Here is a 25,418-nt window from a genome sequence, read left to right as displayed (position 1 = left end):
TTAGGGAGGCCAAGGTGGGAGGATTACTTGAGGCCTAGAGTTCAAGACCAGCCTGGGCAAGAAAGCAAGACCTTGTCTCTACAAAAAAATTCAAAAATCAGGAAGGCATGGTGGTGTGTGCCTGTAGCCCCAGATACTCAGGAGGCTGAAATGGGAGGATCCCTTAAGCACAGGGATTCAGGGTTGCAGTGAGCTATGGTCATAACACTACACTCCAGCCTGGGTGACACAGCAAGACCATCCCGTTTCTCTCTGTGGGAAATTAAATAACTTGTTCATGCCCACACAGCTTGTAAGTAATAGAACCAGAACTGAAATCCAGACTTATTTTACTTCGAAACCTGTGTTTAATCATGTTTGAGTTTTTTAGAAATCTTTTTTTTCAACTGGCAAAATAAAGGCAAACTAATTCCAGTAATATCAAATTCACTTAATTTATTCACAAGTATGGCAAACGACTACAAAGGCAGAATAACAGGTGTAATTAACACTTCTATGCGCTGGCTTTTTGCTCCACATGCCTCTCTAGGCCACCGGCTGCAGTGCTGGGCGTTTACAGCTGCAGACCACTCCTCCCAGACTTCTAGCCAGGTGGCTTCCAGTTTGGTTCTGCTATTTCTTGGCACTGGTATAAGAATTAGAAGCTTGAAGAAAGTGCAGCAATGTTTCTTCTTTTGGTAGTGGGCTTGACAGCTTGGGCAGCGGCAGTGCAAGTTGTCAGCAGCACTGGTGAAGAGACTCCTGGGCTTCTGAGCACTGCAGTAGCTGCAGCAGCTCCGACAGCTCAGTGGCAAATGTGGGCTCGGGACTCCAAGCCAGGGGCAGGAGCAGCTCCTGATCTGTGGCTACGAAGCCCTCCTTCCCCTTTGTCTGGCTCCCCCTTCTACCTTCCTTCTGTTCTTTCAGTCTTTTGAAGAACTTTATAGCCAATCCCAGGCATGAAATTCTTCTCTGCTTGGCCTATCTAGAGTGGCTTTTATTTTTCTGACTGGCTACTGACTGATACACTCTGCCACTAAAATTATACCAATATTTTCTTAGAATAACACTAAAAAGACTGATATTACTTTTTTATATGGAAGATATAGGCTATAAGCACTCAATTTTCTTGAGGGAGAGAGCTATTTTTGCACTTTGTTTCCCTCATATACGGTGCAAAAAGTTGATAGTCTCTATAAATTGCACAAGTAACTGGCAATGAAAACACTTATTAGGCCGGGCGCGGTGGCTCAAGCCTGTAATCCCAGCACTTTGGGAGGCCGAGGCGGGCGGATCACGAGGTCAGGAGATCGAGACCATCCTGGCTAACTCGGTGAAACCCCGTCTCCACTAAAAATACAAAAAAATTAGCCGGGCGCGGTGGCGGGCGCCTGTAGTCCCAGCTACTCGGGAGGCTGAGGCAGGAGAATGGCGGGAACCCGGGAGGCGGAGCTTGCAGTGAGCCGAGATCACGCCACTGCACTCCAGCCTGGGCGACAGAGCGAGACTCCGCCTCAAAAAAAAAAAAAAAAAAAAAAAAAAGAAAACACTTATTAATTCAGGACATGAGTTCTTTATGGAGCAATTATGCTCATATTAAGTGTTTTATTTATTACATGTGGGGTAATGTTAAGACAAATAGCTATAATACAGAGATTCTACAATTTAAAAACTAATAAATACGGTCCATTAATAGCAGATTCCAAAATTCTTGTCCTTCTTGAAGAAAAGGTTCAATGATTTACTATAACCCACTAAGAAACATCTAAATGGGAAGAAACACAGAAGTGATTTTTATAAGTCACTTAGTTTTTCAAATTGAAAATGGTCAAATAAACTACAGAACTTAAGACTTAAGTGCAGTGATACATATCTATACATAAAACTATTTGGCATTTTAGATGAGAGAAACAGATTTTAAAGACCACAAATTCGTCTCTTGAATCAATACTCTCCCTTTCTGGAAAAAAAAGTAATCTCATGCCATTGAGCACAACCACCTGGAGGTAAACCCTGTAAGTTATTAATCGGAGGTAACAAAATGCGGGCTTATTCTAATACGCCTGATCTGGACCACAGGAAGAAAAAAGCCTCTACACCTAGGTTTACTAAAGCTACCAATATTCCAATCTGAAAAATAGCAAATAAAAAATAAAGCTACCAAAATATGATCAAAGTAAAAATTTTACCTGGTACTTAAGTTCAAAATAGGAGTAAAAATAAATTACGTGCACATTTTACATACAAAAAATTTGGAAGAATGTACAGCAAAATGTTAACAGTGATCCTGTCTGGGTAGTGAGATTTTGGAGATCAGTTTAGGTTTTTGTTTTTTGTTTTTTGGCTCCTTCATATTTCTCCTCTTTCTTTTCTTTTTTTTTTTTTTTTTTTTTTTTTTTGAGATGAGTTTTGCTCGTCGGCTAGGCTGGGGTGCAGTGGCACAACCTTGGCTCACTGCAACCACCGTCTCCCGGACTCAAGCAATTCTCCTGCCTCAGTCTCCCGAGTAGCTGGGATTACTGGCATGTGCTACCACCACGCCTCGCTAATTTTTGTATTTTTAGTAGAGACGGGGTTTCACCATGTTGGCCAGGCTGGTCTTGAACTCCTGGCCTCAGGTAATCTGCCCGCCTTGGCCTCCCAAAGTGCTGGGATTACATGTGTGAGCCACCGTGCCTGGTCATACTTCTTTTTTTTCTGCAGTGAACATACGTTTTAGGTAATTAAAGAATAATAATTAATTTAAAAAGCAATTAATACCCAAGCATGACAGTAATCAACACCTTTAGAATTCAGTTTTTCATCTGCTTCAATATTAAAAATACCACCTTATGAAGAATGGTAATGCTGGAAAGCACCTGAGAGACCATGGGGTCCAGATCTGAAGACTAAGCCCACACTAGGCTTTGCTGCCCAGTGGCAGGGCTGAGATTAGAACTGTGGCCTCTTGATTTCTAGTTTAGAGCACACCAAGTAAAATATAAAAATTACAGTTACACATAAAAATACATTTATCTCCACAACACTAGAAAAGGTTGGTCAATTTTAAGGCCCTAGGAATATAAACAATGTCAAGTTAGAACCTAAGAACTCTCCATCAGCTTTACCTTCAGAATTTCACAGGGAGCGGCTTCTGAAGGCACAGGTTTCCCGCAGTGCTTTGAATATTCAGTTATCAAGACTGAAGCTTCATCTAAACTACAAAATCAAAAAGAAAAAGAAGTGTTAGGCTAGGCAGAGTGCCTCGTACCTATAATCCCGGCACTCAGGGAGGCCAAGATGTGCAGATGGCTTGGGTCCAGGAGTTGGAGACCAGCCTGGGCAACATGGCAAAGCCCTATCTCTACAAAAAAATATAAAATTAGCCAGGTATGGCGTCGCACACTTGTAGTCTCAGCTACTCTGGAGGCTGAGGTGGGAGGATCGCTTGAACCCAGGATGTTGAGGCAGCAGTGAGCCATGTTTGTGCACTCCAGTCTGACTGACAAAGCAAGACCCTATCTCAAAAAGAAAGAAAAAGAGGCGTTGAAGTCAAAATTAAAAGTAAAGACCAATCTCTAAATTTAATGTTTTATTTGGGAGCCGGGCACGGTGGCTCAAGCCTGTAATCCCAGCACTTTGGGAGGCTGAGACGGGCGGATCACAAGGTCAGGAGATCGAGACCATCCTGGCTAACACGGTGAAACCCCGTCTCTACTAAAAAATAAAAAAACTAGCCGGGCGAGGTGGCGGGCGCCTGTGGTCCCAGCTACTCCGGAGGCTGAGGCAGGAGAATGGCGTAAACCCGGGAGGCGGAGCTTGCAGTGAGCTGAGATCCGGCCACTGCACTCCAGCCTGGGCGACAGAGCCAGACTCAGTCTCAAAAAAAAAAAAAAAAAAAAAAAAAAAATGTTTTATTTGGGAAAAAAGAATTCCAATTTGGGGCATATACATAGACTGGGTAGTCTCTGGATTGTCCAAAGAACAAAGAGAAGGTTAGAGATTTTATGAAAAAGAGACAGGTTACACATTATTCTTTTCTTGTGTGTGTGTGAGATGGAGTTTCACTTTGTTGCACAGGCTGGAGTGCAATGGTGCCATCTCTGCTCACTGCAACCTCCACCTCCTGGGTTCAAGCGATTCTCCTGCCTCAGCCTCCTGAGCAGCTGGGATTACAGGCATGCGCCACCACACTCGGCTAACTTTTTGTATTTTTAGTAGAGACAAGTTTCATCATGTTGGCCAGGCTAGTCTTGAACTTCTAACCTCAGGTGATCCACCCACCTTGGCCTCCCAAAGTCCTGGGATTACAGGCTTAAGCCACTGCGCCCAGCCAGAATTACGTTTTTGGAGCCATGTTTTGGACTCTGAGTGCTTTTCCCCAGGCCGCTCTGATGTATTTGGGTATCACAAGAATGACCTAACTCATGTAATCAACTTCACAGAGGGCATGAGGAAACTTTCGGAGATAGTATGTTCACTCTCTTGATTGTGGTGATGGCTTCATAGGTATACACATGTCAAAATTTATTAAACTGCAGACTTCAAATATGTCCAGCTTATTCTATGTATCAATTATAACTCAAAAAATACTTGCTCAAAAATGACAATATCTAATTATGGCTGGATCACAAGAGATAAACAAGCAGATGGAAATCCATGGAATGGAAACGAGAAAGAAAGACCTCTCAAGCGCCAGCACGGCTAGACCACATGCAGGGATGGATATGGTGTGTACTGCAGTCTTGAACTTCCCTTTCTTTAGAGTCAGCCCATTTCTTCCTTCTCCCATTCAGTTTCCGTATCCATCCCCAGCTCTATCCCAAGAAGATTATTGTTTCTAAACTTGTGGGTGCTAGAAAATTAGATAACCAGGTTTAACAAAAATGATGTTACATAAAGTCATTAATGTTCTGAGCAAGTATCTAAGACATAAAATTGTAATGCAGGATTTAGAGCAGGGCTATGAGACATTCGATTTGGGGATTCAGATGACCTGTTTAATTGTCAGATTTTAAGGTCAGGTTCTAAGAAATTGGGTTATTAAATGATTAACTTTTGGATATGTGCAGTAATGAGAGATGTAATATTTTGAGCTTTTAATTACAACAAAATAGCTCTACAGTTGACATTTTCCTCCAACATAAAGATAGATTTTTTTTTTTTTGAAGCAGAGTTTCGCTCTTGTTGCCCAGGCTAGAGTGCAATGGCACGATCTCAGCTCACTGCAACCTCTGCCTCCAGGGTTCAAGTGATTCTCCTGCTTCATCCTCCCGAGTGGCTGGGATTACAGGAAGGTGCCACCATGCCCAGCTAATTTTGTATTTTTAGTAGAGACACGGTTTCTCTATGTCCATGCCCAGCTTACAAAGATAGATTTTAAGGAAATTCCACAGTAAGTTGCTTTTTGAAAATAAACTTACCTTAAGTCATTTGCCAAATAGTTTACTAGTTCAGTGATATTGTTGGTATTCATCACATGCATCTTCAACATTTGAAAGTATTTGGTCTTTGCCAAAATCCCAAACTCCTTCTTACTGATGATACTATTCAGAATCAGACTTCTAATCTATAGAATGACACGTATCATTAAGATCAGACTTCTCATCTATTAGAATCAGACTTCTAATCTATAGAATGACAGGTATCAAGGCTTTATTCAATATCAAAACACTGTTACAATCAGAAGTCCAATTAGCACTGCATTATGACTGCGCCTCTTTTTTGAGGGGGTAAAAAGGGAAAGGAGGCCTGTCAGCATCAGTCAATAAATAAAGTAATTGTTGTTTTGCGCTTTGAGACTTTTTATGAGGAAGAAGATCTGTTTTCAATTAAAAGCACTTAAGGCTACAAATTTTCCATGGAGCACAGTAGTCAACAAGACCCTCAGGGTCCCTGCCTTTTAAAAAATTTACTGAGGTTTTAATAGAAGCAAAATAATTCTATACATAAACAAACAGCTAGACATAGCAGTTTTCAGCTTAATCTTGGTTTGGGAAAATGAAATGAAATCGCCTCTTACTTGATGTGAAAATCCTGCTAGCTGGCCTGTGTTCATATGCTCTTCCAATTGCTTTAAAATAACCTGAGGGTCACACGAACCCAGAAAATTCTAGAGAAAAATCAAAGCAGAATTAATAGAAAAGTGTTATTACTTATTCCAACAGCAAGAGCTGTTGATCAGGTATTTTGTTATTCTAAGTGCCAAAATAAATATATTTAAATACTGAAACACAGAATGGCATCAAGGAATGAGTGTACGAATGATGAAAAGAGGGGAAAAAGTCAAAGACAAGAACAGGTGGCTTTAAAAAATATAATTAATAGACCAAATGACAAAAAAAAAATATGCATGTTCAGTTGGACGCAGTGGCTCATGCCTATAATCCCAACACTTTGGGAGGCCAAGGCCACTGGATTGCCTCAGGTCAAGAGTTCGAGACCTGCCTGGCCAAAATGGCAAAACCCTGTCTCTACTAAAAATACAAAAGTTAGCTGGGTGTGGTGGCGGGAGCCTGTAATGTCAGCTACTTGGGAGTCACTTGAATCCGGGAGGCAGGTTGTAGTGAGCTGAGATTGCGCCACTGCACTCCAGCCTGGGTGACAGAGAGAGACTCTCTTAAAAAAAAAAAAAAAAAGCATGAATGCATGCATGTTCATTTATGTAGATCTCTATCTACTGGTATGTCTACCTACAGGGAAGATAACAGATAACTGTAAAACATTCCAAAATGCTTTGTTCTACTTGTTCTCTATTATAAAGGAAATGAGAGTTATTTTTAAAAGTTCTGTCCCCAAAATGCTCGTGGCTCCCTCTGATGGGCACCCACACATAAAATCTGACTCTCCCCTTCTTTTATCTCCCACATTCAATTGCTAAGTCAGCTGCTTTCCTTGTAGCCTTCTCATCTTGTTCAAGTTCATTACCAGACTCTACTGTGGGTACTGAACCCCCAAGCCTTCCCTGCCTATGCACAAGGCTGATATGAAGAGATCAAGTGGGGTAAAATTCTACTCAAATGCAACAGCTTCCCAAGAGTTTCCCTTCTTGTCTTCTCCTCTGACCAAGTCTACATGGGTTAATGGGTTATTCTTTCTAAAATACTTCCTTCATCATTTCAGTTTGCTGTTCTAAAATAATCACTTGTTTCCCCACTGATAGACAATAAGGCCCAAACCCCTTGTAGGACATCCCTCAGCTGGACTTTATCTTTCAGTCTTACCTCCCACTAAGTCCCCATACAAGCTTCACACATATCTGATGTATGCATGCTTTACAGGTTTGCTGAAATGAAAATGCGACCTTTTGCAAGGGACATGCAAGATGAGACCTTCTATTTCCTTGGCAGCCCAGAGGAATCATGTGCACCATACCTGAATTTGCTGGTGTCTTTTCTCTGAGTGGGGCATGAGCATCAGACAAGCTAATGCAAAAGCTGGAAGTTCTAATTGGATATATTGCCTGGCGACTCCAATCAGGTCAAGATCACCTGAGACTGGACATCTTCAAGAGAGCACATTAATTAGTTAATAATCTGTCAGATTCACTAGATTATATTGGCCTTTCTAGCTTTCCATAGTCATTTACCTGTCCAGGCTTTCAATAATTTTAAACACTAAAGTGCTGGTTCATGACATATGCTTAGGAATGAGTAACATGAGTCTTTGACGGCATTCTACACGGAATAAAAGAATCTACCCACGGGAACACGGACTACTGTTTGCTATACCATGATTATGTCTGAAAGCCAACAGATGCCTAAAGATAGGCTTCTAAATCCTCAGAAGACTCAAAAACTTTTTTTTTTCTTTTTTTGAGAAACAGTCTAGCTCTATCACCCAGGCTGGACGTGATCTTAGTTCACTGCGACCAACACCTCCCGGGTTCAAGCGATTCCTCCTCAGCTTCCTGAGTAGCTGGGATTACAGGCATGCGCCACCACGCCCAGCTCATTTTTGTATTTTTAGTAGAGATGGGGTTTCACCACGTTAGTCAGGCTGATCTCAAACTCCTGACCTCAAGTGATCCACTCGCCTCAGACTCCCAAAGTGCTGGGGTTACAGGTGTGAGCCGCCGCACCCAGCCAGAAGACTCAAAATCTATGTGACAATGCTGTATGATTTAGGGTAGTCACCAAAAGTACTCTATGCTCATATAGACAGTAGGTACTCAATTTAGAGAATGTTCAGTTTACTAGTCGCACAACACATGGGAAGTAGACATTGTAAAAATAATTGAGATATTTTGGTATAAAAACAAGTGTTGCCGGGTGCAGTGGCTTACACCTGTAATCCCAGCAATTTCGGAGGCCGTCTCTACTAAAACTACAAAAATTAGCCGGGTGTGGTGGTGTGTGCCTGTAATCCCAGCTACTCACGGGACAGCTCATGCCTGTAATCCCAACACTCTGGAAATCCCGTCTCTAGTAAAAATACAAAAATTAGCCAGGAGTGGTGGCACGTGCCGGTAATCCCAGCTACTCAAGAGGCTGAGGCAGGAGAATTGCTTGAATCTGGGAGGCGGAGGTTGCAGCGAGCCGAGATTGCACCATTGCACTCCAGCCTGGGCGACAGAGCGAGACTCCGTCTCAAAAAAACAAAACAAAACAAAAACAAGTGTTATGCTTAACTTCCTAACAAAAAGGAATTACTCATAAGAGATATCTATTAGAAAGGAATCTTATAAGCAACAAACTCTTTTTTTTTGGTAGAACAAACATTTTACTTACTCGAGGACAGCGATGAGACTCTCAGAACAATCTGACAGCTGATCAGGACTTAAGGGACAAGAAGCTGAAGATAAAAAAAAAACCAACCATGATATACACACACTCAACTATAAAATGCTGTAGCGAATGTTTCAGAGGAGAGTGAAATACCTGAAAGCAGTGGTATCTGTATCACACGCTGCCATGCTTTGCTGAAGTAGGGAACCTGTGAAAACAAGTCCACGTTTGGGATATTCATGTTAAGGATATTACAGACTCTCTTTAATTTGCAGTCTAGCCCGGGTGCAGTGGCTCACACCTATAATCCCAGCACTTTGAAAGGCTGAAGCAGGTGAATCACTTGAGGTCAGGAGTTCGAAACCAGCCTGGCCGACATGGCAAAACCCCGTCTCTACTAAAAACACAAAAATTAGCTAGGCATGGTTGTGCATGCTTGTAATCCCAGCTACTCGGGAGGCTGAGACACAAGAATCGCTTGAACCTGGGAGGTGGAGGTTGCAGTGAGCTGAGATCACACCATTGCACTCCAGTCTGGGCAACAGAGCAAAACTCCATCTCCAAAAAGATATTATGAACTCTTTCTAAACTGCAGCCTAAATGTTCTGAAATTAGATAATGGTGATGGTTGTACAATTTTATGAATATACCAGAATCTACTTGATTGTATACTTTCAAAAGGACGAATTTTACAAGTGAATTGTATCTCAACAAAAAAATTAGATAGATCACTATGTGCTGATATGAAACACTCTCCAGAGGCCACTGATAAATGGTCACAAAACTGTACATTTATAGTTTATATTCCAGATGACTAAAATCATAATCTCCCTGTTTGAGATGATTAAGGTTCTAGCATAATGTTCTTCACAACTGTATCTTTCAGGATCTCACTATACAATCCTGGCTGATTCATTATTGTTCCATTTGGCAAAAAGTCAGAACCCAACTCAGAAAAGAAAATTAATCCTTAGCCGGTTATGTGCCAGGGCCACAGGAAAGGAGGAAGGGGACAAGAGAAAGAATTTCAAGAAGGTGAATAAGGAAAGAACACTGGCCAGGCGTGGTGGCTCACACCTGTAATCCCAGTACTTTGGGAGGCCAAGGCAGGAGGATTGTTTGGGCTCAGGAGTTCCAAGACCAGCCTAGGCAACACAGCAAGACCCCCATCTCTATATATTCAAAGAAAAAAAGAGGAAAGAAAATGTAAACTTCTATCAATAGAGGAGTGGTTAAATAACTTCGGGTATATTTTACTACATATTATGGAGAATAATCAAGCATTAAAAATAAAATGCCTCAAAAGGCTAAACACAGAGTTACTGTAAGACCCAACAAGTCCACTCCTAGGTATACACTCAAGAGAAATGAAAATATGTTCAGTTAACAATGGAACATTATTTGGCAAAAAAGAGGAATGAAGTGGCCGGGTGTAATGGCTCATGCTTGTAATCCCAGCATTTTGGGAGGCCAAGGCGGGCGGATCACGAGGTCAGAAGATCGAGTCCACGGTGAAACCCCAGTCTCTACTAAAAATACAAAAAATGAGCTGGGTGTGGTGGCGGGTGCCTGTAGTCCTAGTTACTTGGGACTGAGGCAGGAGAATGGTGTGAACCCGGGAGGCGGAGCTTGTAGTGAGCCGAGATCATGCCACTGTACTCCAGCCTGGGCGACAGAGCCAGACCCTGTCTCAAAAAAAAAAAAGAAAGAGGAATGAAGTTCTGATCCATGCTACAATGTGGATGAACCTTAAAACATGATGCTGAGTGAAAGAAGCTAGACAGGAAATCCCACATAGTGTGGGACTCCATTGATACAAAATGTCCAGAATAGGCAAATTCATGGACAGAAAGTAGATTAGTGGTCACTGGGGGCTGGAGGGAGTGGGGAATGGGGAATGATTGCTAATGGATATGAATTTTTTTGGCGTGAGGAAAATGTTCTGGAATTAGATAATGGTGAGACCATACAACTTTGTGCATATACCAAAAACTACTTCATTGTGTACTTCAAAAGGATAAATTTTACATGTGAACTGTATCTCAATAAAACAATTAGATCTACAAGTGCTGATATGGAACAATCTCCAGAGACCATTGTTATGTGAAAACAACACTTTGTTCAGAATGTGATTGCATTTATGTGTGCAAAAATGTATATATACACTGTAGATATGCACACACATACACACGTGCCTGTAAAACAGGAAATCTCGGCCAGGTACGTTGGCTTACGCCTGTAATCCCAGCACTTTGGGAGGCCAAAGCGGGTGGATCACGAGGTCAGGAGATCGCAACCATACTGGCTAACACGGTGAAATACCGTCTCTACTAAAAATACAAACAATTAGCTGGGCGTGGTGGCAGGCACCTGTAGTCCCAGCTTCTCAGGAGGCTGAGGCAGGAGAATGGCGTGAACCCGGGAGGTGGAGCTTGCAGTGAGCCAAGATGGCGCCACTGCACTCCAGCCTGGGTGACAGAGCGAGACTCTGGCTCAAACAAAACAAAACAAAACAAAACAAAACAAAACAGGAAATCTCTAGAATCCATAGGAAATTGTAAGCAGTCATTCCCTTAGGAAGATAATTATGAAGGAAAATAGTAAGAGGGAATTTTCATGTTTTACTCGGCATATTTCTATATTGTCCTAATTTATTAAACAAAGAATAAATTATATATTTCTACATAATATATATTTTGCTTATATGGGTACACAACTTATGTGAAATGTAGAAAAGATGAACAAGCCAGGGTATCTGATGTGAAAGATCTTCAAAGTCTGTGAGGGGCAGCCCAACATGTAATGAAAATTAATTATATGGTGACAAAAGTCAGAGTGGAGCCAAAATGTCTTGAGAGCATAAATAAAGGTGTGACTTGTGAGGCCTGGAAAACTCAGGAAAGTGGTATCTTCAGGAGGTGATGTGAGCTGAGTATTAACGGGTCCAGGCACAACTTTAATCATCCTACAGCTGATCAGTTCTGTTTCTTCTTCCTTTATTCTAGGGAAAGGATCTAGCTCTGTTGCCCAGGCTGGAGCTGGAGTGCGATGGTGCAATCATGGCTCACTGCAGCCTCAAACTCCTGGGCTCAAGTGATCCTTCTGCCTTGGCCTCCCAAAGCTTTGGGGTTACAGGAGTGAGCCACTGTACTTGGCTCAGTTCTGTTCTTTACGAAGGAGCTGACTGCTTAATCCGGTGTCCCCAGCAGTCACAAGGCCAGAAAGTATAAAGACTAAATTCAATAAAATTTATTTTAAAAAGCTACATACCTGCCATAAAGAATGGATACTGGAAATGGCTTTTAAAACTTTCCTTAGATAAGGAATCTGTAAAAAATTAAAAATAAGAAAGTTCTAAAGACCACCAAAATGGAAAATTTCAATGTGAAATACCGCATCTTAAAGTTCCAGAAAAAGTACTGGTAAAACTTTATCTTCCATGATAACTGCCAGAGAAGTTCACTTACAAGTTCATAAATATCAAAAAAGGCTAGGAAACCTTCCATTTGTTTCCAGTGAAATTTATGTCATTTTGGATTTTGCATTCTCTGGCCTAACACCAAGTTCTTTAAGTTTGGCATGAACTCAGTGAGAGTGACTGTGTTTTCAGCATAAATCTGTTCCATAACAAGTATCAATCCAAAATGTTTAGGGGATGCTGTGCAAAAGCTTTCAGATATATTCAGTCCAGGGTATTGAGTCTTACTTACCATATTGAAGCCCAGAAGCTTTTGCAAGAGTCCATTCCAAAGCTGCAGGTCATAGATTTTGTATTCTAAACACAGCTCAGTCACCAATCTTACTGCCTGAAGCCAAAAAAAGAAAAAAATCATGCTGCTCCAACAAACCAGTAAATCAAGCCATCTTTGGAAAAGCAGGGCAGCTTAATACAAAATATGCTGCTTTTTTTTTTTTTTTTTTTGAGATGGAGTCTCACTCCGTTGCCCAGGCTGGAGTGCAGTGGCATGATCTTAGCTCGCCGCAACCTCCCCCTCCCGGGTTCAAGCAATTCTCCTGCCTTAGCTTCCTGAGCAGCTGGGATTACAGGTGGCCGCCATCACGCCTGGCTAATTTTGTATTTTTAGTAGAGACGGGGTTTCACCATGTTGGCCAGGCTGGTCTTGAACTCCTGACCTGAGGTGATCCACCCGCCTTGGCCTCCCAAAGTACTGGGATTACAGGCATGAGCCACCGTACCCGGCCACAAAATGTGCTTCTAATCTGCGAATGTCTATTGAAGGCCCCCATCTTCCTAATGAAAGAAACAACAAAAAAGATTCTTTTTTTTTTTTTTTGAGACGGAGTCTGTCTCTGTCACCCAGGCTGGAGTGCAGTGGCGCGATCTCGGCTCACTGCAAGCTCCGCCTCCCGGGTTTACGCCATTCTCCTGCCTCAGCCTCCCGAGTAGCTGGGACTACAGGCGCCCGCCACCTCGCCCGGCTAGTTTTTTGTATTTTTTAGTAGAGACGGGGTTTCACCGTGTTAGCCAGGATGGTCTCGATCTCCTGACCTCGTGATCCGCCCGTCTCGGCCTCCCAAAGTGCTGGGATTACAGGCTTGAGCCACCGCGCCCGGCCAAAAAAGAGATTCTTTTTCTTGCTATCACGGACCCAAGACACCACCTCAGACATCTCCCCCTTTCTTTCTTCTATTGAAAAAGTTTGCCTGTTGGACCAAAAAACCTTCCTGCCCCAGCCTCCACTGCCTCAGAGACTAAATTCCCATAGGCAACTAAGAAGAAGATAAACGATATCCTCTCTCTACCGGACAGTCTCCTCTGCCTGTACAGATAAGGATAAGCTGTGGAAGGGATTATAGAAGTGCTCTCTCTGGTTGGCAGGGATGACTTTAACTGGTGGACCTTAAGGCAAAAGAGGTAAAAGGACCTTCCACATTGCCTTATCCATCCACACACTGGGACAGGAGAGTAGAAAGGTCTCAGAGCAGTAGAGTTGTTCAGGGATAAATACTGTTCCGGTCGGGCGCAGTGGCTCACGCCTGTAATCCCAGCACTTTGGGAGGCCCAGGTGGGTGGATCACCTTAGATCAGGAATTTGAGACCAGCCTGGCCAATATGGTGAAACCTCAGCTCTACTAAAAATACAAAAATTAGCCAGGTGTGGTGGGCAGGTGCCTATAATCCCATCTACTTGGGAGGCTGAGGCTTGAACCCAGGAGACAGAGGCTGCAGTGAGCTGAGATCACGCCACTATACTGTGGCCTTGGCAACAGCGCAAAACTCTGTCTAAAAAAAAACAAAAACAAAAAAAAGACTGTTCCTGGTTTTCTCTTTCAGGATTCTGAGTAGGGGCAGGGAATTGGGAATGCGGCAGTGAGGTGTACCTACCATGGACTCGTGGCTGTGGTTCTTCCACAGGCCCTTAATCATTCCTTCCTTAGGACTGTTGCAAAATAATTCGTATGTGATGGGGATATTCAAAGTCTCAAATGATGCCAGAAAAGTTATACATTTCAGATAAGATCTGGAAAACAGAAATGTTTCTAAGAATCATTCTCATAGGTCACATTTACATTTAAAATAAAAACTACCATATGGAAATATTAGGCCAGTTTGTTTTAAATGTCCATTTTGGACTTCTAAATATATTCCCTGAATATATAATAACATTAGATAGAAATCAATTTGAACAAGATAAACAAAACATTGAGTTTCTAAATGCCTCCAAGAAACGATGGAAACAAGATGTTCTCAAAGCCCTATTTTCCCTTTGCCAAAATGTCAAGGATATTCAAGGCAACAGAACTGTATTCACACAGCTACTCTACTACGCTCTTCTGAATTCAGGGCTTAAAAGGTACAGCTCCAAAAAATGATGTGTTTCCTATTTATTACAATTTAAACATTTCTACTTACTTCACTTCTTCAATGGGTTTTTTAAAGAGTGATTCTATAGTTTCCTTGTCAGCCAAATAGAAGAGACACTGAAGAGCTCGAGTTCTATGGGCAAAAGTTAACTGATGCATACCTAATGTCTGCAAAACCAAAAGAGGTTTGGAGAGTTGAACACCTGCACATTGTAGTTGGGTAAATGAGTTTCAACATAGGCAACATAAACAACGTCATTATTTTAAAATGAAAAGTCAATCTCTGCAGTTATGGAATGCACTGTAACAGTGGTTCTTAACATGTGGCCCATGGACCCCTGGAGGAGCATTCCGGAGACTCCTTCAGGAGGGAAAGGGTCAAAGCTGTTTTCATGACACTAAGATGTTATTTGCCTTTACACTGTGTTGATATTTGCACTAACTGTGCAAAAGCAATGGTGGGTGAAATTGCAGGCAGAATGGAGGCAGGGCCCCCAACTGTTGTTGTAACCCTTGTGTTTACAGGCATGCTCTGGCAGTATTGAAAACTAAAGACATGGCCGGGCACAGTGGCTCACGCCTGTAATCCCAGCACTATGGGAGGCCAAGACAGGTGTATCACGAGGTCAGGAGTTCAAGACCAGCCTGATCAACATGGTGAAACCCCTATCTCTACTAAAAATACAAAACTTAGCCAGGTGTGGTGGCACGTGCCTGTAATCCCAGCTACTCAGGAGGCTGAGGCAGGAGAATCACTTGAACCTGGAGGTGGAGATTGCAGTGAGCCGAGATCACACTGTTGCACTACTCCAGCCTGGGCGACAGAGTGAGACTCTGTCTCAAAAAACAAAACAAAACAAACAAAAAAACAAAGACAAATTTCACTTAAGAATATTCTTGGCCGGGCGCGATGGCTCAAGCCTGTAATCCCAGCACTTTGGGAGGCCGAGACAGGCGGATCACGAGGTCAGGAGATCGAGACCATCCTGGCTAACATGGTGAAACCCCATCTCTACTAAAAAAATACAAAAAAACTAGCCGGGTGAGGTGGCGGGCGCCTGTAGTCCCAGCTACTCGGGAGGCTGAAGCAGGAGAATGGCGTAAACCCAGGAGGTGGAGCTTGCAGTGAGCCGAGATCCGGCCACTGCACTCCAGCTTGGGCAACAGAGCCAGACTCCGTCTCAAAAAAAAAAAAAAAAAAAAAAAAAAAAAAAAAAAAGAATATTCTTGATGGGCTGGGTGTAGTGGCTCACGCCTGTAATCCCAGCACTTTGGGAGTCCGAGGCGGGTGGATCACCTGAGGTCAGGAGTTCAAGACCAGCCAGGTCAACATGGTGAAACCCCGTCTCTACTAAAAATACAAAAATTAGCCAGGCATGGTGACATGTGCCTGTAATCCCAGCTACTCAGGAGGCTGAGGCAGGAAAATCACTTGAACCTAGGAGGCGGAGGTTGTGGTGAGCCAAGATTGTGCCACTGCTCTCTGACCTGGGCAACAGAGCAAGACTCCATCTCAAAAAAAAAAAAAATGTTCTTGATGAAGCAGTAAAAATTAATTTTACTAAACCTCAACTTTTGGATCCACAGTTGGCCCCCAGTTTCTGTGGGTTCTGTATTCATGGAATCAACCAACAGTGTATCAAAAATATTCAAGAAAAAAAAAAAATTCCACAAAGTTCTAAAAACCAAACATGAATTTGCTGTATGCCAAGTACTACACTGAATCCATGGGGATGAAGTGATTTGCAGGCATTGCGTTATAAGTAATCTAGAGATGATTTAAGGTACATAGGAGGATGTGTGTAGGTGACATGCAAATACGACACCATTTTATATAAAAGACTTGAGCGTCCTCAGATTTTGGTATCCTTGGGGGTCCTGGAACCAGTCCTCCCACAGATATGGAGGGATTACTGTATATCATACTAATGTGAATTCCCATTTGAACACATGCTAATACTAATTAATGGGAAGTACACATAAGGCAGACTGCAAGGAAAAGCATGGACACAGCTGAGCTGTGAGCTGCACTAGCCACCTTTCATGGAATACCATTTTTAGGTCATAAGTCTTTACATGCAGAGAAAATAAGGGGTGGCTTTTTCCTTTTTGTCATGGGACTTTAAAATCAGCACCTCAGACTTCCTTTTCTTCCTTTTCTCTGAGAATCATTTGCCTACTACTGGCTCCACCCCCTTCTCCTCTCTCTGCTCCAGTTGCCTCAGAGGACATTTCTACAGGCAAGAACCTGAAGCTACAGGTCATGTTGCCGTTAGGGGAAATTGCAAGTTCAATCTAGCTAGAATTTAGAGGGCAGAAGGGGTGGTCTGACCAGAGCACGCAGTCGGATTAGGCCATGGTGGAGACTTGTTCGTGGCCAGTTTGTTTGGCTCCTGGCTTCAGGAATGTGGACTGACCAGGGAGTTAACCACTGTGAATGCAGACAGCCAGTGGAAACTGTCAATAGGTGCATCATTCAGCATGCTAAGCAGATGTTGCAGAGGCCAGCACTAAATGGAGCATGGTGCAAAATACAATGCTTGCTTAGGAGATTAGACAGACTTAGAATACATATGTATGTGAGCATTATCTGAATCATCTGTTAATGCAATCAAGCATGGTAAATAAACAGGAAAAAATGTTAAGCTGAGATGCACAGAAGAGTTTGGATTAAGTTTCTAGAGCTTACGGTTGTAGTTGATGTTGCAAATACAAACAGCATTCTTGAACTATAATCAATTGGACGAGACTGGAGGAGATACTGCACTCTGGAAAAAAATTTTTAATTACAGTTATTTTAAAATTTAGTGATGGATTACCAAAACAACAGACTTATCATCCATGGAACGGTCATTAAACAATTCAAAGGCAGATCAGAAGGATAATGGGTCAATGACATTGGTGCTTCCCCCTTTAAAGAATGCTCAATCTTTTCTTGAGTTCTTTCATTGCTAAAGATGATAATACATGCAACAGATGCCAGGCTTCAGCTTCCTCATCTATAGAATAGCCAGTCAATCTCTGGTCCCTTAAATTCTATTTAAGAAATTAATACAAACCGTAGCTGTAAAGTCTCTTGAATGCTACACATGGGAAATTCTGTGTTTGGTATGCAGGACCTTGTTAGCGGCCCATTTCAACCTCCAGACCCAGGGCAGGCTGGCCCCTCTCTGGGAAGGGAGGATGAATCAGGCCGGCTGGAGGAGGGGTGAGGCAGAGCTTTTAGTGGAAAAAGGAGCACATTATGAATTTTGCATTAAGTAGCCTTTTGGGATTTCCTTTTTCTCTCCTCTCTTTAAATCGTTTCCCTCCAAGACTTTCCATGTGGCTAGTTCAGGTAGACATACCAGCAGCTACCTCTTGTTTGAACAAAGGTGGCCCTTCCCTTAAAAGACTAAATGAGGCCAAGGTGGGGGTTCAGAGGGAAAGAGGGCATGGTATGGGTGGTTAAGACAGCTCTGCTTGCTCCAAACCAGAAGGAATCCATTTCTTGGGGTTGTCTTTCCATGTCTTTTCTATCAGTTCTCCAAGGCTGAGGTTGGACACAGGGCCTCCCAGGCCACTTGGCCTACTTTTGGTTTAGGTTAGAAAGACAAAAAGCTGGCTGGCATGTGAGCCACCATGCTTCCTTATCCAAGCCTGTGCCAGGCATCATTAATGGATTGCTACATTCATTCTGACTTGGGCCCAGATAAGAGTCTTCTCAAGAATACAAGCCATGACCAATCAGACCTAGCACATTAGATAAAATCAATGCGCCTTACTAGGTCTCAGTCACAGGTTAGAAGAGCAAAAAGCCTATATCTGAACCAACCCAGTTTAGCATGGTAAGAGAACATAAAGAGGTCTGGGGCCAAAGTCCTAGCTAAGAAAGAAGTTTCTTTTGCTTGAGAGGCACCTTCCAGTTAAAGGTGTGCTAGGAACCCTCGCCCTCGTAGGAGTTCAGAAATTCTAGATCTTGGCTGGCTCTGATGTTTTCCACTGGAGAGACTCCTAGCCATGTATTAATGAACTGATTCATCTCATAGACTCTAACCCGAGTTTTATCAAGAAAGCCCTTTAAAAAAATCAACTGCTGAAAAACGTACTGGTAAAATTTCTATTTTGCATCATGATATAGGTGAATACAAGTAAAGGAAAAGAGTACCTTCGTAGGGCTTCATCTTCTTGAAGTTCAAATAATTCTGATGGTTTCTTTGAAAAGGTAGGAAAAAAAGGTCAAAAACCGAAAAGTTTATGACTAAATAAACATCTCTCTGAAAATCTATTAGATAAAAAAACCTAATATACAAGATTATGTTTACATAGAAAAATTATAACATAAATGATTACTTTTCTATGAAAAGATTTCTGCTTGAATGATGGGTCTACTCACATCTGTTCACTCAACAAATATTCACTGAGCACTTACTATATGATAGGCACAATTCTAAGTATATGGATTGCCTGAGTAAATAAAGCAAATGTTCCTGTCCTCCTGGAGCTTGCATGCCTTGGATTTTTATTTTGATTTATTTTTATTTTTGGAGACAGGGTCTAACTCTGTCACTCAGGCCAGAGTACAGTGGCACAACCACAGCTCACTGCAGCCTCAACCTCCTATACTCAAGCAATCCTCTTGCCTCAGCCTCCCAAGTAGCTGGGACCACAGGTGCACACCATGGCACCTGGCTAGTTTTTAAAATTTTTGTAGAGATGGAGGTCTCGCTATGTTGCTCAGGCTGGTCTCAAACCCCTGGCCTCAAACAATCCTCCTACCTCGGCCTCCCAAAGTGCTGAGGTTACAGGTACGAGCTACCTTGCCCAGCCCCATATTATATAATTTTTAAAAGGAAAAGACTCCATGAATTTTAAATGAACCATATGTTAATTCAGTATATATCTATTGGGATTTACAAAGTACTGTGCTAGGTGCTATGTATACATGCAGTTTCTGGCCTCAAGGAACTTTCAGTGTGTACCTTGAACTTACATATAAGTTAAAACATCTGTAAAGGCTGGTTTCTAAAACTCAACCACATATTCTACGTGGCCAAGATAGGTTTCTAACTCCTGTTTCCACTGAAGCACAGTCCATGCTCTTGGTAAATACTTTAAAAATCGTTGTTGAATCAAATGCCAAATGATATAAAAATTGCTAATTAAAAACCTAATGGTGGCTGGGTGCAGTGGCTCACACCTGTAATCCCAGGACTTTGGGAGGCCGAGGTGGGTGAATCACCTAAGCTCAGGAGTTTGAGACCAGTTTGGGCAACATGGCGAAAACCCATCTCCACTAAAAGTACTAAAAAAATTAGCCAGGCACAGGTAATTTTTTTTTTTTTTTTTGAGACGCAGTCTTGCTCTGTCGCCCAGGCTGGAGTGCAGTGGCGCGATCTCCGCTCACTGCAAGCTCTGCCACCTCCCGGGTTAACGCCATTCTCCTGCCTCAGCCTCCCTAGAAGCTGGGACTACAGGCACCCACCACCACACCCGGCTAATTTTTTTTGTATTTTCAGTAGAGACGGGGTTTCCCCGTGTTCACCAGGATGGTCTTGATCTCCTGACCTCGTGATCCGCCCACCTCGGCCTCCCAAAGTGCTGGGATTACAGGCATGAGCCACCGTGCCTGGCCAGGTAATTTTTTGAAAGTAGCTGGGACTACAGGTGTCCCAGCTACTCTGGAGACTGAGGCACGAGAATCACTTAAGCCGGGGAGGTGGAGGCTGTAGTGAACTGAGATCATGCCATTGCTCTAACAAACAAACAAACAAAACTCTAATATCATGTTAATTACACTATTTGTTTACAAATAGATTTTGTTCCCCCAAGAATATCTGCCTAGGTGGATATAGGAATTATAGACTCTACCTTAAGTTCTGCCTGAAAATTCAGAAGAAATGATACAGAAGATCTGGATTTGCTGAATCCTATCTTAAATTTTAGATGTTAATGATGCTATTTCTGAAAAACTGACATTATGCGCTTCCTGGTGTGATCCTTTGAAAGTAACACATCACCTATACAGTATTCTTGCCAAAAGCACATAACCTGAATCAAATAACAGGAAACATTAGCAGACCCAAAATGAAACATTTTATAAACCGGCTGGCCTGTGCTCTTCAAAAACATCAATAAATCAGGGTATGGAGGGGTAGAGGAAAGGAGTTGGGAGAGGCATCGAATATTGTATCATCCCAAAATATTTCCTCTAATAATTGCAAAAGGAAAAATAGCAATTATGGAGTAGACAAACAGACAACACCTTAACCAAGTTATCTAAATTAACATCAACTATGAGGGCAAAGGGACCTCATGTGCCTCCAAATGTCATACCCTGAGGAGGGCACAATACAACTTATGCAGTATGATGTTAAAAATAAGTAATTTGAATCTTATCATGAGGCAGTATTAGACAAGCCCAAATTGGAGGGCAGCTTATGAAACAGCTGGATTATACTCTTCAAAAATGTCAATATCATAAAAGACAAGAAAAAGTCACAGAACTGTTGTAGATTAAAACAGACTAGAGGCCAAGCGTGGTGGCTCACGCCTGTAATCCCAGCACTTTGGGAGGTTGAGGTAGAAGGAACATATGAGGCCAGGTGTTCGAGACCAGCCCAGCCAACATGGTGAAAACCTATCTCTACTAAAAATACAAAAATTAGCTAGGCATGGTGGTGGGCACCTGTAATCCCAGCTACTCGGGAGGCTGAGACATGAGACTCGCTTGAACCCAGGAGGTGGGGGTTGCAGTGAGCTGAGATTGCACCACTGCACTCCAGCCTGGGCAATGGAGCCAGACTGTGTCAGAAAAAAAAAAGCAGACTAGAGACATGACCAACAAATGCAAAGCATAGTCCTAGACAAGATCCTAGACCTGGGGGAGAAAACTGCTATAAAAAACATTATTAGGACAATTGGTATAACTGTAAAATGGACCATAAATTCAATTATATCACCATTAAATTTCTGATTTTTATAATTATATTATGGTTGGATAAGAGAAAATCCTGTTCTTGGGAAATATACCCTTAAAATATTTAGGGGGCAAAGGGGGATGCCACATGTGATTTACTCTTCAATGGTTTAGAAAAATATTATGTATATCAATTATAGAGGAGAGATGAAGCAAATATGACAAAATGTTAAAAATTCATGGATATGGGTGAAAGGTATATATAGGAATTTTTTTTACTATTTTTGCACTTTTCTGTACACTTTAAATTATTTCAAAACAAAAACTTAACCACATGATTTTGAATAAAAGAAGAGGCCATTTCTTTCATATAAGACAGCATCTGAAATCATCAATTGAAAGGTAAAACAGCTACAAAATATGTAAACAAAAAGCAAGCAACCTCAGGCCAGGCGTGGTGGAACACCTGAGGTCGGGAGTTTGAGACCAGCTTGGCCAACATGGTGAAACCCCATCTCTACTAAAAATACAAAAATTAGCTGGGCATAGTGGCGCACGCCTGTAATCCCAGCTACTCGGGAGCTGAGGAGGGAGAATCTCTTGAACCTCAGCAGAGGCTGCCATGAGCTGAGATCGCGCCACTGCACTCCAGACTGGGTGACAGAGTAAAACTCTGTATCCAAAAAAAAAGAAAAGTAAACAATCTCTTTAAAACTTATCAGATAACAGAGGGTAATAAAATGAACAAAAGTTCCAGACAGGCACAGTGGTTTATGCCTGTAATCCCAGCACTTTGGGAAATCGAGGTGGGAAGATCATTTGAGGCCTGGAGTTGGAGACCAGCCCAGCCAACATAGTGAGAGACCCTGTCTCTACAAAACAAACAAACAAACAAACAAACAAACAAAACATTAGCCACACATGGTGATGCACATGTGTAGTCCCGGCTACTCAGGAGGCTGAGGTGGGGAGGATTGCTTGAACCTAGGAGTTCAAGACTGCAGTAAGCCATGATTGCGCCATTGCACTTGCCAGGGTGACAGAGTGAGACTCTGTCTGTAAAAAACAAACAAAAGAGGCCAGGCGCAGTGGCTCACGCCTGTAATCCCAGCACGTTGGGAGGCTGAGGCAGGAGGATCATGAGGTCAGGAGTTCGAGGCTAGCCTGACCAACATGGTGAAACCCCGTCTCTACCAAAAATACAAAAATCAGCCAGGCGGGGTAGCGGGCACCTGTAATCCCAGCTACTCAGGAGGCTGACAGGAGAATCGCTTGTACCCAGGAGGCGGAGGTTGTAGTGAGCAGAGATTGCGCCATTGCACTCCAGCCAGGGCAACAGAGCAAGATTCTGTCTCAAAAACAAAACAAAACAAAGTTCCTTCTTTGAAGAGTCTGTGCTCCTAATTAGAAGGCCGTTATCATGTGGGATAAATATTTAGCCTTTGAGAAGAAGTCATCGGTGCATACTCAACTCTTGGGCAGCAAGTACTTACTTCACCAGGTTTTGTTGAAGGGCATAGCCATTTTTCCAACAACATGTCCCAGACTTTTTCCAAATTAATTTCATTGACTTCAGCTATTTCTTTAGCTGCTGCATGAATATCTAAGATATTCAAAATAAAGAATTAAAAGAAAAACGCAAGTTTTAAATACTTATATTGAATACTTATATGTGTATGTGTATATATGCACATGCATACACATAAGTATGTTTAAGCATATACATATATAAGCATATATATGTAATATATATGTACACGTACATATATACATAAAACTGGGAATCAAAATAATAGCTTTTCTTGGACAACAAAAAAATAGTTTTGTCCTCACCAGGATAATCTGTGCCAGACGAATTCTGAATTCTTTGATTGATGCTAGGATGTTCGTAGAGACTGACAATGAGATGTGCTGGCTTTCCGATCACTCTTAAATATTCCTCAGTGTTCAGCTTGTGGGCTATGAGCACAGCTTCTGTGCCTGATCGCCGGTACTGGATATGAAGCTTCTTCAACAAAGCCTCGGCTTTTTCACGTTTTTCATCCTTTTAAACAATTCCAAGCAAAAAGAAACTCTTACTTTATAAGTCTCAGTTGAAGCCAAGCATCCATCTTTATCAATCACAATCCCTCCCTTCCTCAGTTATGTTCCTAAGCACCTACATAAAGCCTTGGTCTTCCTTCTCCATTTTAGGCATCAGGGCAGCATGAGAAGGTAAAATAAGCTAGTACAATTTAATTAGGAAGAAGAGAAGCCACCAATCTGATAGTTCAGACACACCTGTGATGGGATATTCTGCAGCCATCTCTCAGCTAAATAAAGGCAGAACTTCAAAGCAGACATCTTGAAGGAACCTAAAAAAATAAATAAATAAAGATTTACAGGCAAATCTTAATCTTTTCAAGAAAATGTATTTTGGTCAAATTAGCAACCTTTTAAAAATTACAAAAATGCATACTCATGGCTGGGTGCAGTGGCTCACATTTGTAATCCCAGCACTTTGGGAGGCCAAGGCAAGTGGATCGCCTGAGGTCAGGAGTTGGAGACCAGCCTGGCCAACATGGAGAAACCCTGTCTCTACTAAAAATACAAAAATTAGCTGGGCATGGTCGCACACGCCTGTAGTCCCAGCTACTCGGGAGGCTGAGGCAGGAGAAGCACTTGAACACAGGAGGCAGAGGTTGCAGTGAGCCGAGATCACGCCACTGCACTCCAGCCTGGGCGACAGAGCAAGACTCTGTCTCAAAAAAAAAAAAAAAAAGCCAACAGAGGCTTCCATTCCTATTCTCTAGATTTTTATATGCCTTCTAGGAGTTTTCTATGTGTGTGTGTCAGTCTGTGTTCACACATGCTTGCATGTGCATCTTAACCCTAATGGGTAATACCATACATATTCTAGTACAATTTGCTATTCTCACTTCATATCTTGGATATCTTTCCAAATCAGCCTCATAATATTTCGTTCTATGAACACACCCTATTTTCTAACCAGTTCCTGACTTGAGCATTCTTTTAAAAGTCATTTTCAACTTTTGTTACAACCAAAAATGTAGCAGTAAGTGCCTGTGCTTGTGCACCTGTCTGGTTATGTGAGACTATCTAAAGATTCCTCATTGAAAGTGTGATTGGGCCAGGTGTGGTGGCTCACACCTGTAATCCCAGCACTTTGGGAGGCCGAGGTGGGTGGATCACGAGGTCAAGAGATTGAGATCATCTTGGCCAACATGGCGAAACCCCATCTCTATTAAAAACACAAAAATCAGCTGGGCATGGTGGCGCGCACCTGTAGTCCCAGCTACTCGGGAGACTGAGGCAGAAGAATCACTTGAACCCGGGAGGTGGAGGTTGCAGTGAGCTGAGATCACGCCACTACACTCCAGCCTGGTGACAGAGCAAGACTCCGTCTCAAAAAAAAAAAAAAAAAAAAGAAAGTGTGACTGGATATTAGGAAGTACCCATCACTGCTTATTCCTAGCAAAGGTCACACCCCAAAGAAGGCACAAGGACAAGTTGGAAAGTGCCTGCCTCCTTGCCCGTGAGCGTTTCAGCATTCACCACAGTGAAGAGAGCAGGCACATACATTTCAAAACTACCATCCTGCTTCTTCTTGAAGATGCAAAAGGAGTACTTTTTTTTTTCTTTTTACTACAATTTTAAAAGAAGACCTCTTACCTTCGGGGATATCCTGGGCAAGGCTGATGGCAATAGCTACAGCCCACTCTGGGTTGACTATAGAGAGTAAGTAGGATTCAATGGTCTGCGTGATCTTAGTTATTTCCTTGTTAATCAATGTTGAGGATTTAGTTTGTGTTAACTTCAGGAGCTTTGGCTTCAGTTTTTTTTCAAAAACATGTTTTGCTGTAGACACGTAGAGAGTGTCCAGAGAGAACTTCAAAGAAAAGGAAGGTTATGGCTGAAGCACATATTCACATATAAGGTTTTACATGAAAGCAGCAGAAAAATCTACACAGGGTCAGAATTAATTACAGGATACAGAAATGTCTTACAAT

General features: G+C 42.3%; 1 protein-coding gene across 1 annotated transcript in view; it reads right to left on the bottom strand.

The window, feature by feature from the left end:
- Positions 1–1,552: 1,552 nt before the first annotated feature.
- KNTC1 (kinetochore associated 1) overlaps positions 1,553–25,418 on the bottom strand; it is a 101,729-nt gene continuing 77,863 nt past the window's right edge. Inside the window, exons 49-65 of the mRNA XM_050748220.1 lie at positions 25,081–25,297; positions 23,689–23,762; positions 23,242–23,452; positions 22,902–23,011; positions 18,658–18,704; positions 17,200–17,278; positions 14,560–14,678; positions 14,032–14,167; positions 12,395–12,490; positions 11,955–12,011; positions 8,838–8,892; positions 8,688–8,751; positions 7,333–7,462; positions 5,981–6,070; positions 5,382–5,527; positions 3,087–3,177; positions 1,553–1,744 (exon numbers count right to left, since the gene is read on the bottom strand). Coding sequence (XP_050604177.1) covers positions 1,724–1,744; positions 3,087–3,177; positions 5,382–5,527; positions 5,981–6,070; positions 7,333–7,462; positions 8,688–8,751; positions 8,838–8,892; positions 11,955–12,011; positions 12,395–12,490; positions 14,032–14,167; positions 14,560–14,678; positions 17,200–17,278; positions 18,658–18,704; positions 22,902–23,011; positions 23,242–23,452; positions 23,689–23,762; positions 25,081–25,297 — 1,743 coding nt within the window. The 3' untranslated portion in view covers positions 1,553–1,723. The remainder of the gene's footprint in view (positions 1,745–3,086; positions 3,178–5,381; positions 5,528–5,980; positions 6,071–7,332; positions 7,463–8,687; positions 8,752–8,837; positions 8,893–11,954; positions 12,012–12,394; positions 12,491–14,031; positions 14,168–14,559; positions 14,679–17,199; positions 17,279–18,657; positions 18,705–22,901; positions 23,012–23,241; positions 23,453–23,688; positions 23,763–25,080; positions 25,298–25,418) is intronic.

The sequence above is a fragment of the Macaca thibetana genome, chromosome 11, assembly GCF_024542745.1.
Source record: "Macaca thibetana thibetana isolate TM-01 chromosome 11, ASM2454274v1, whole genome shotgun sequence".
NCBI lineage: Eukaryota > Metazoa > Chordata > Mammalia > Primates > Cercopithecidae > Macaca > Macaca thibetana.
Note: the sequence above shows the minus strand (reverse complement) of the source record. Positions and strands in the feature narration are given on the sequence as shown.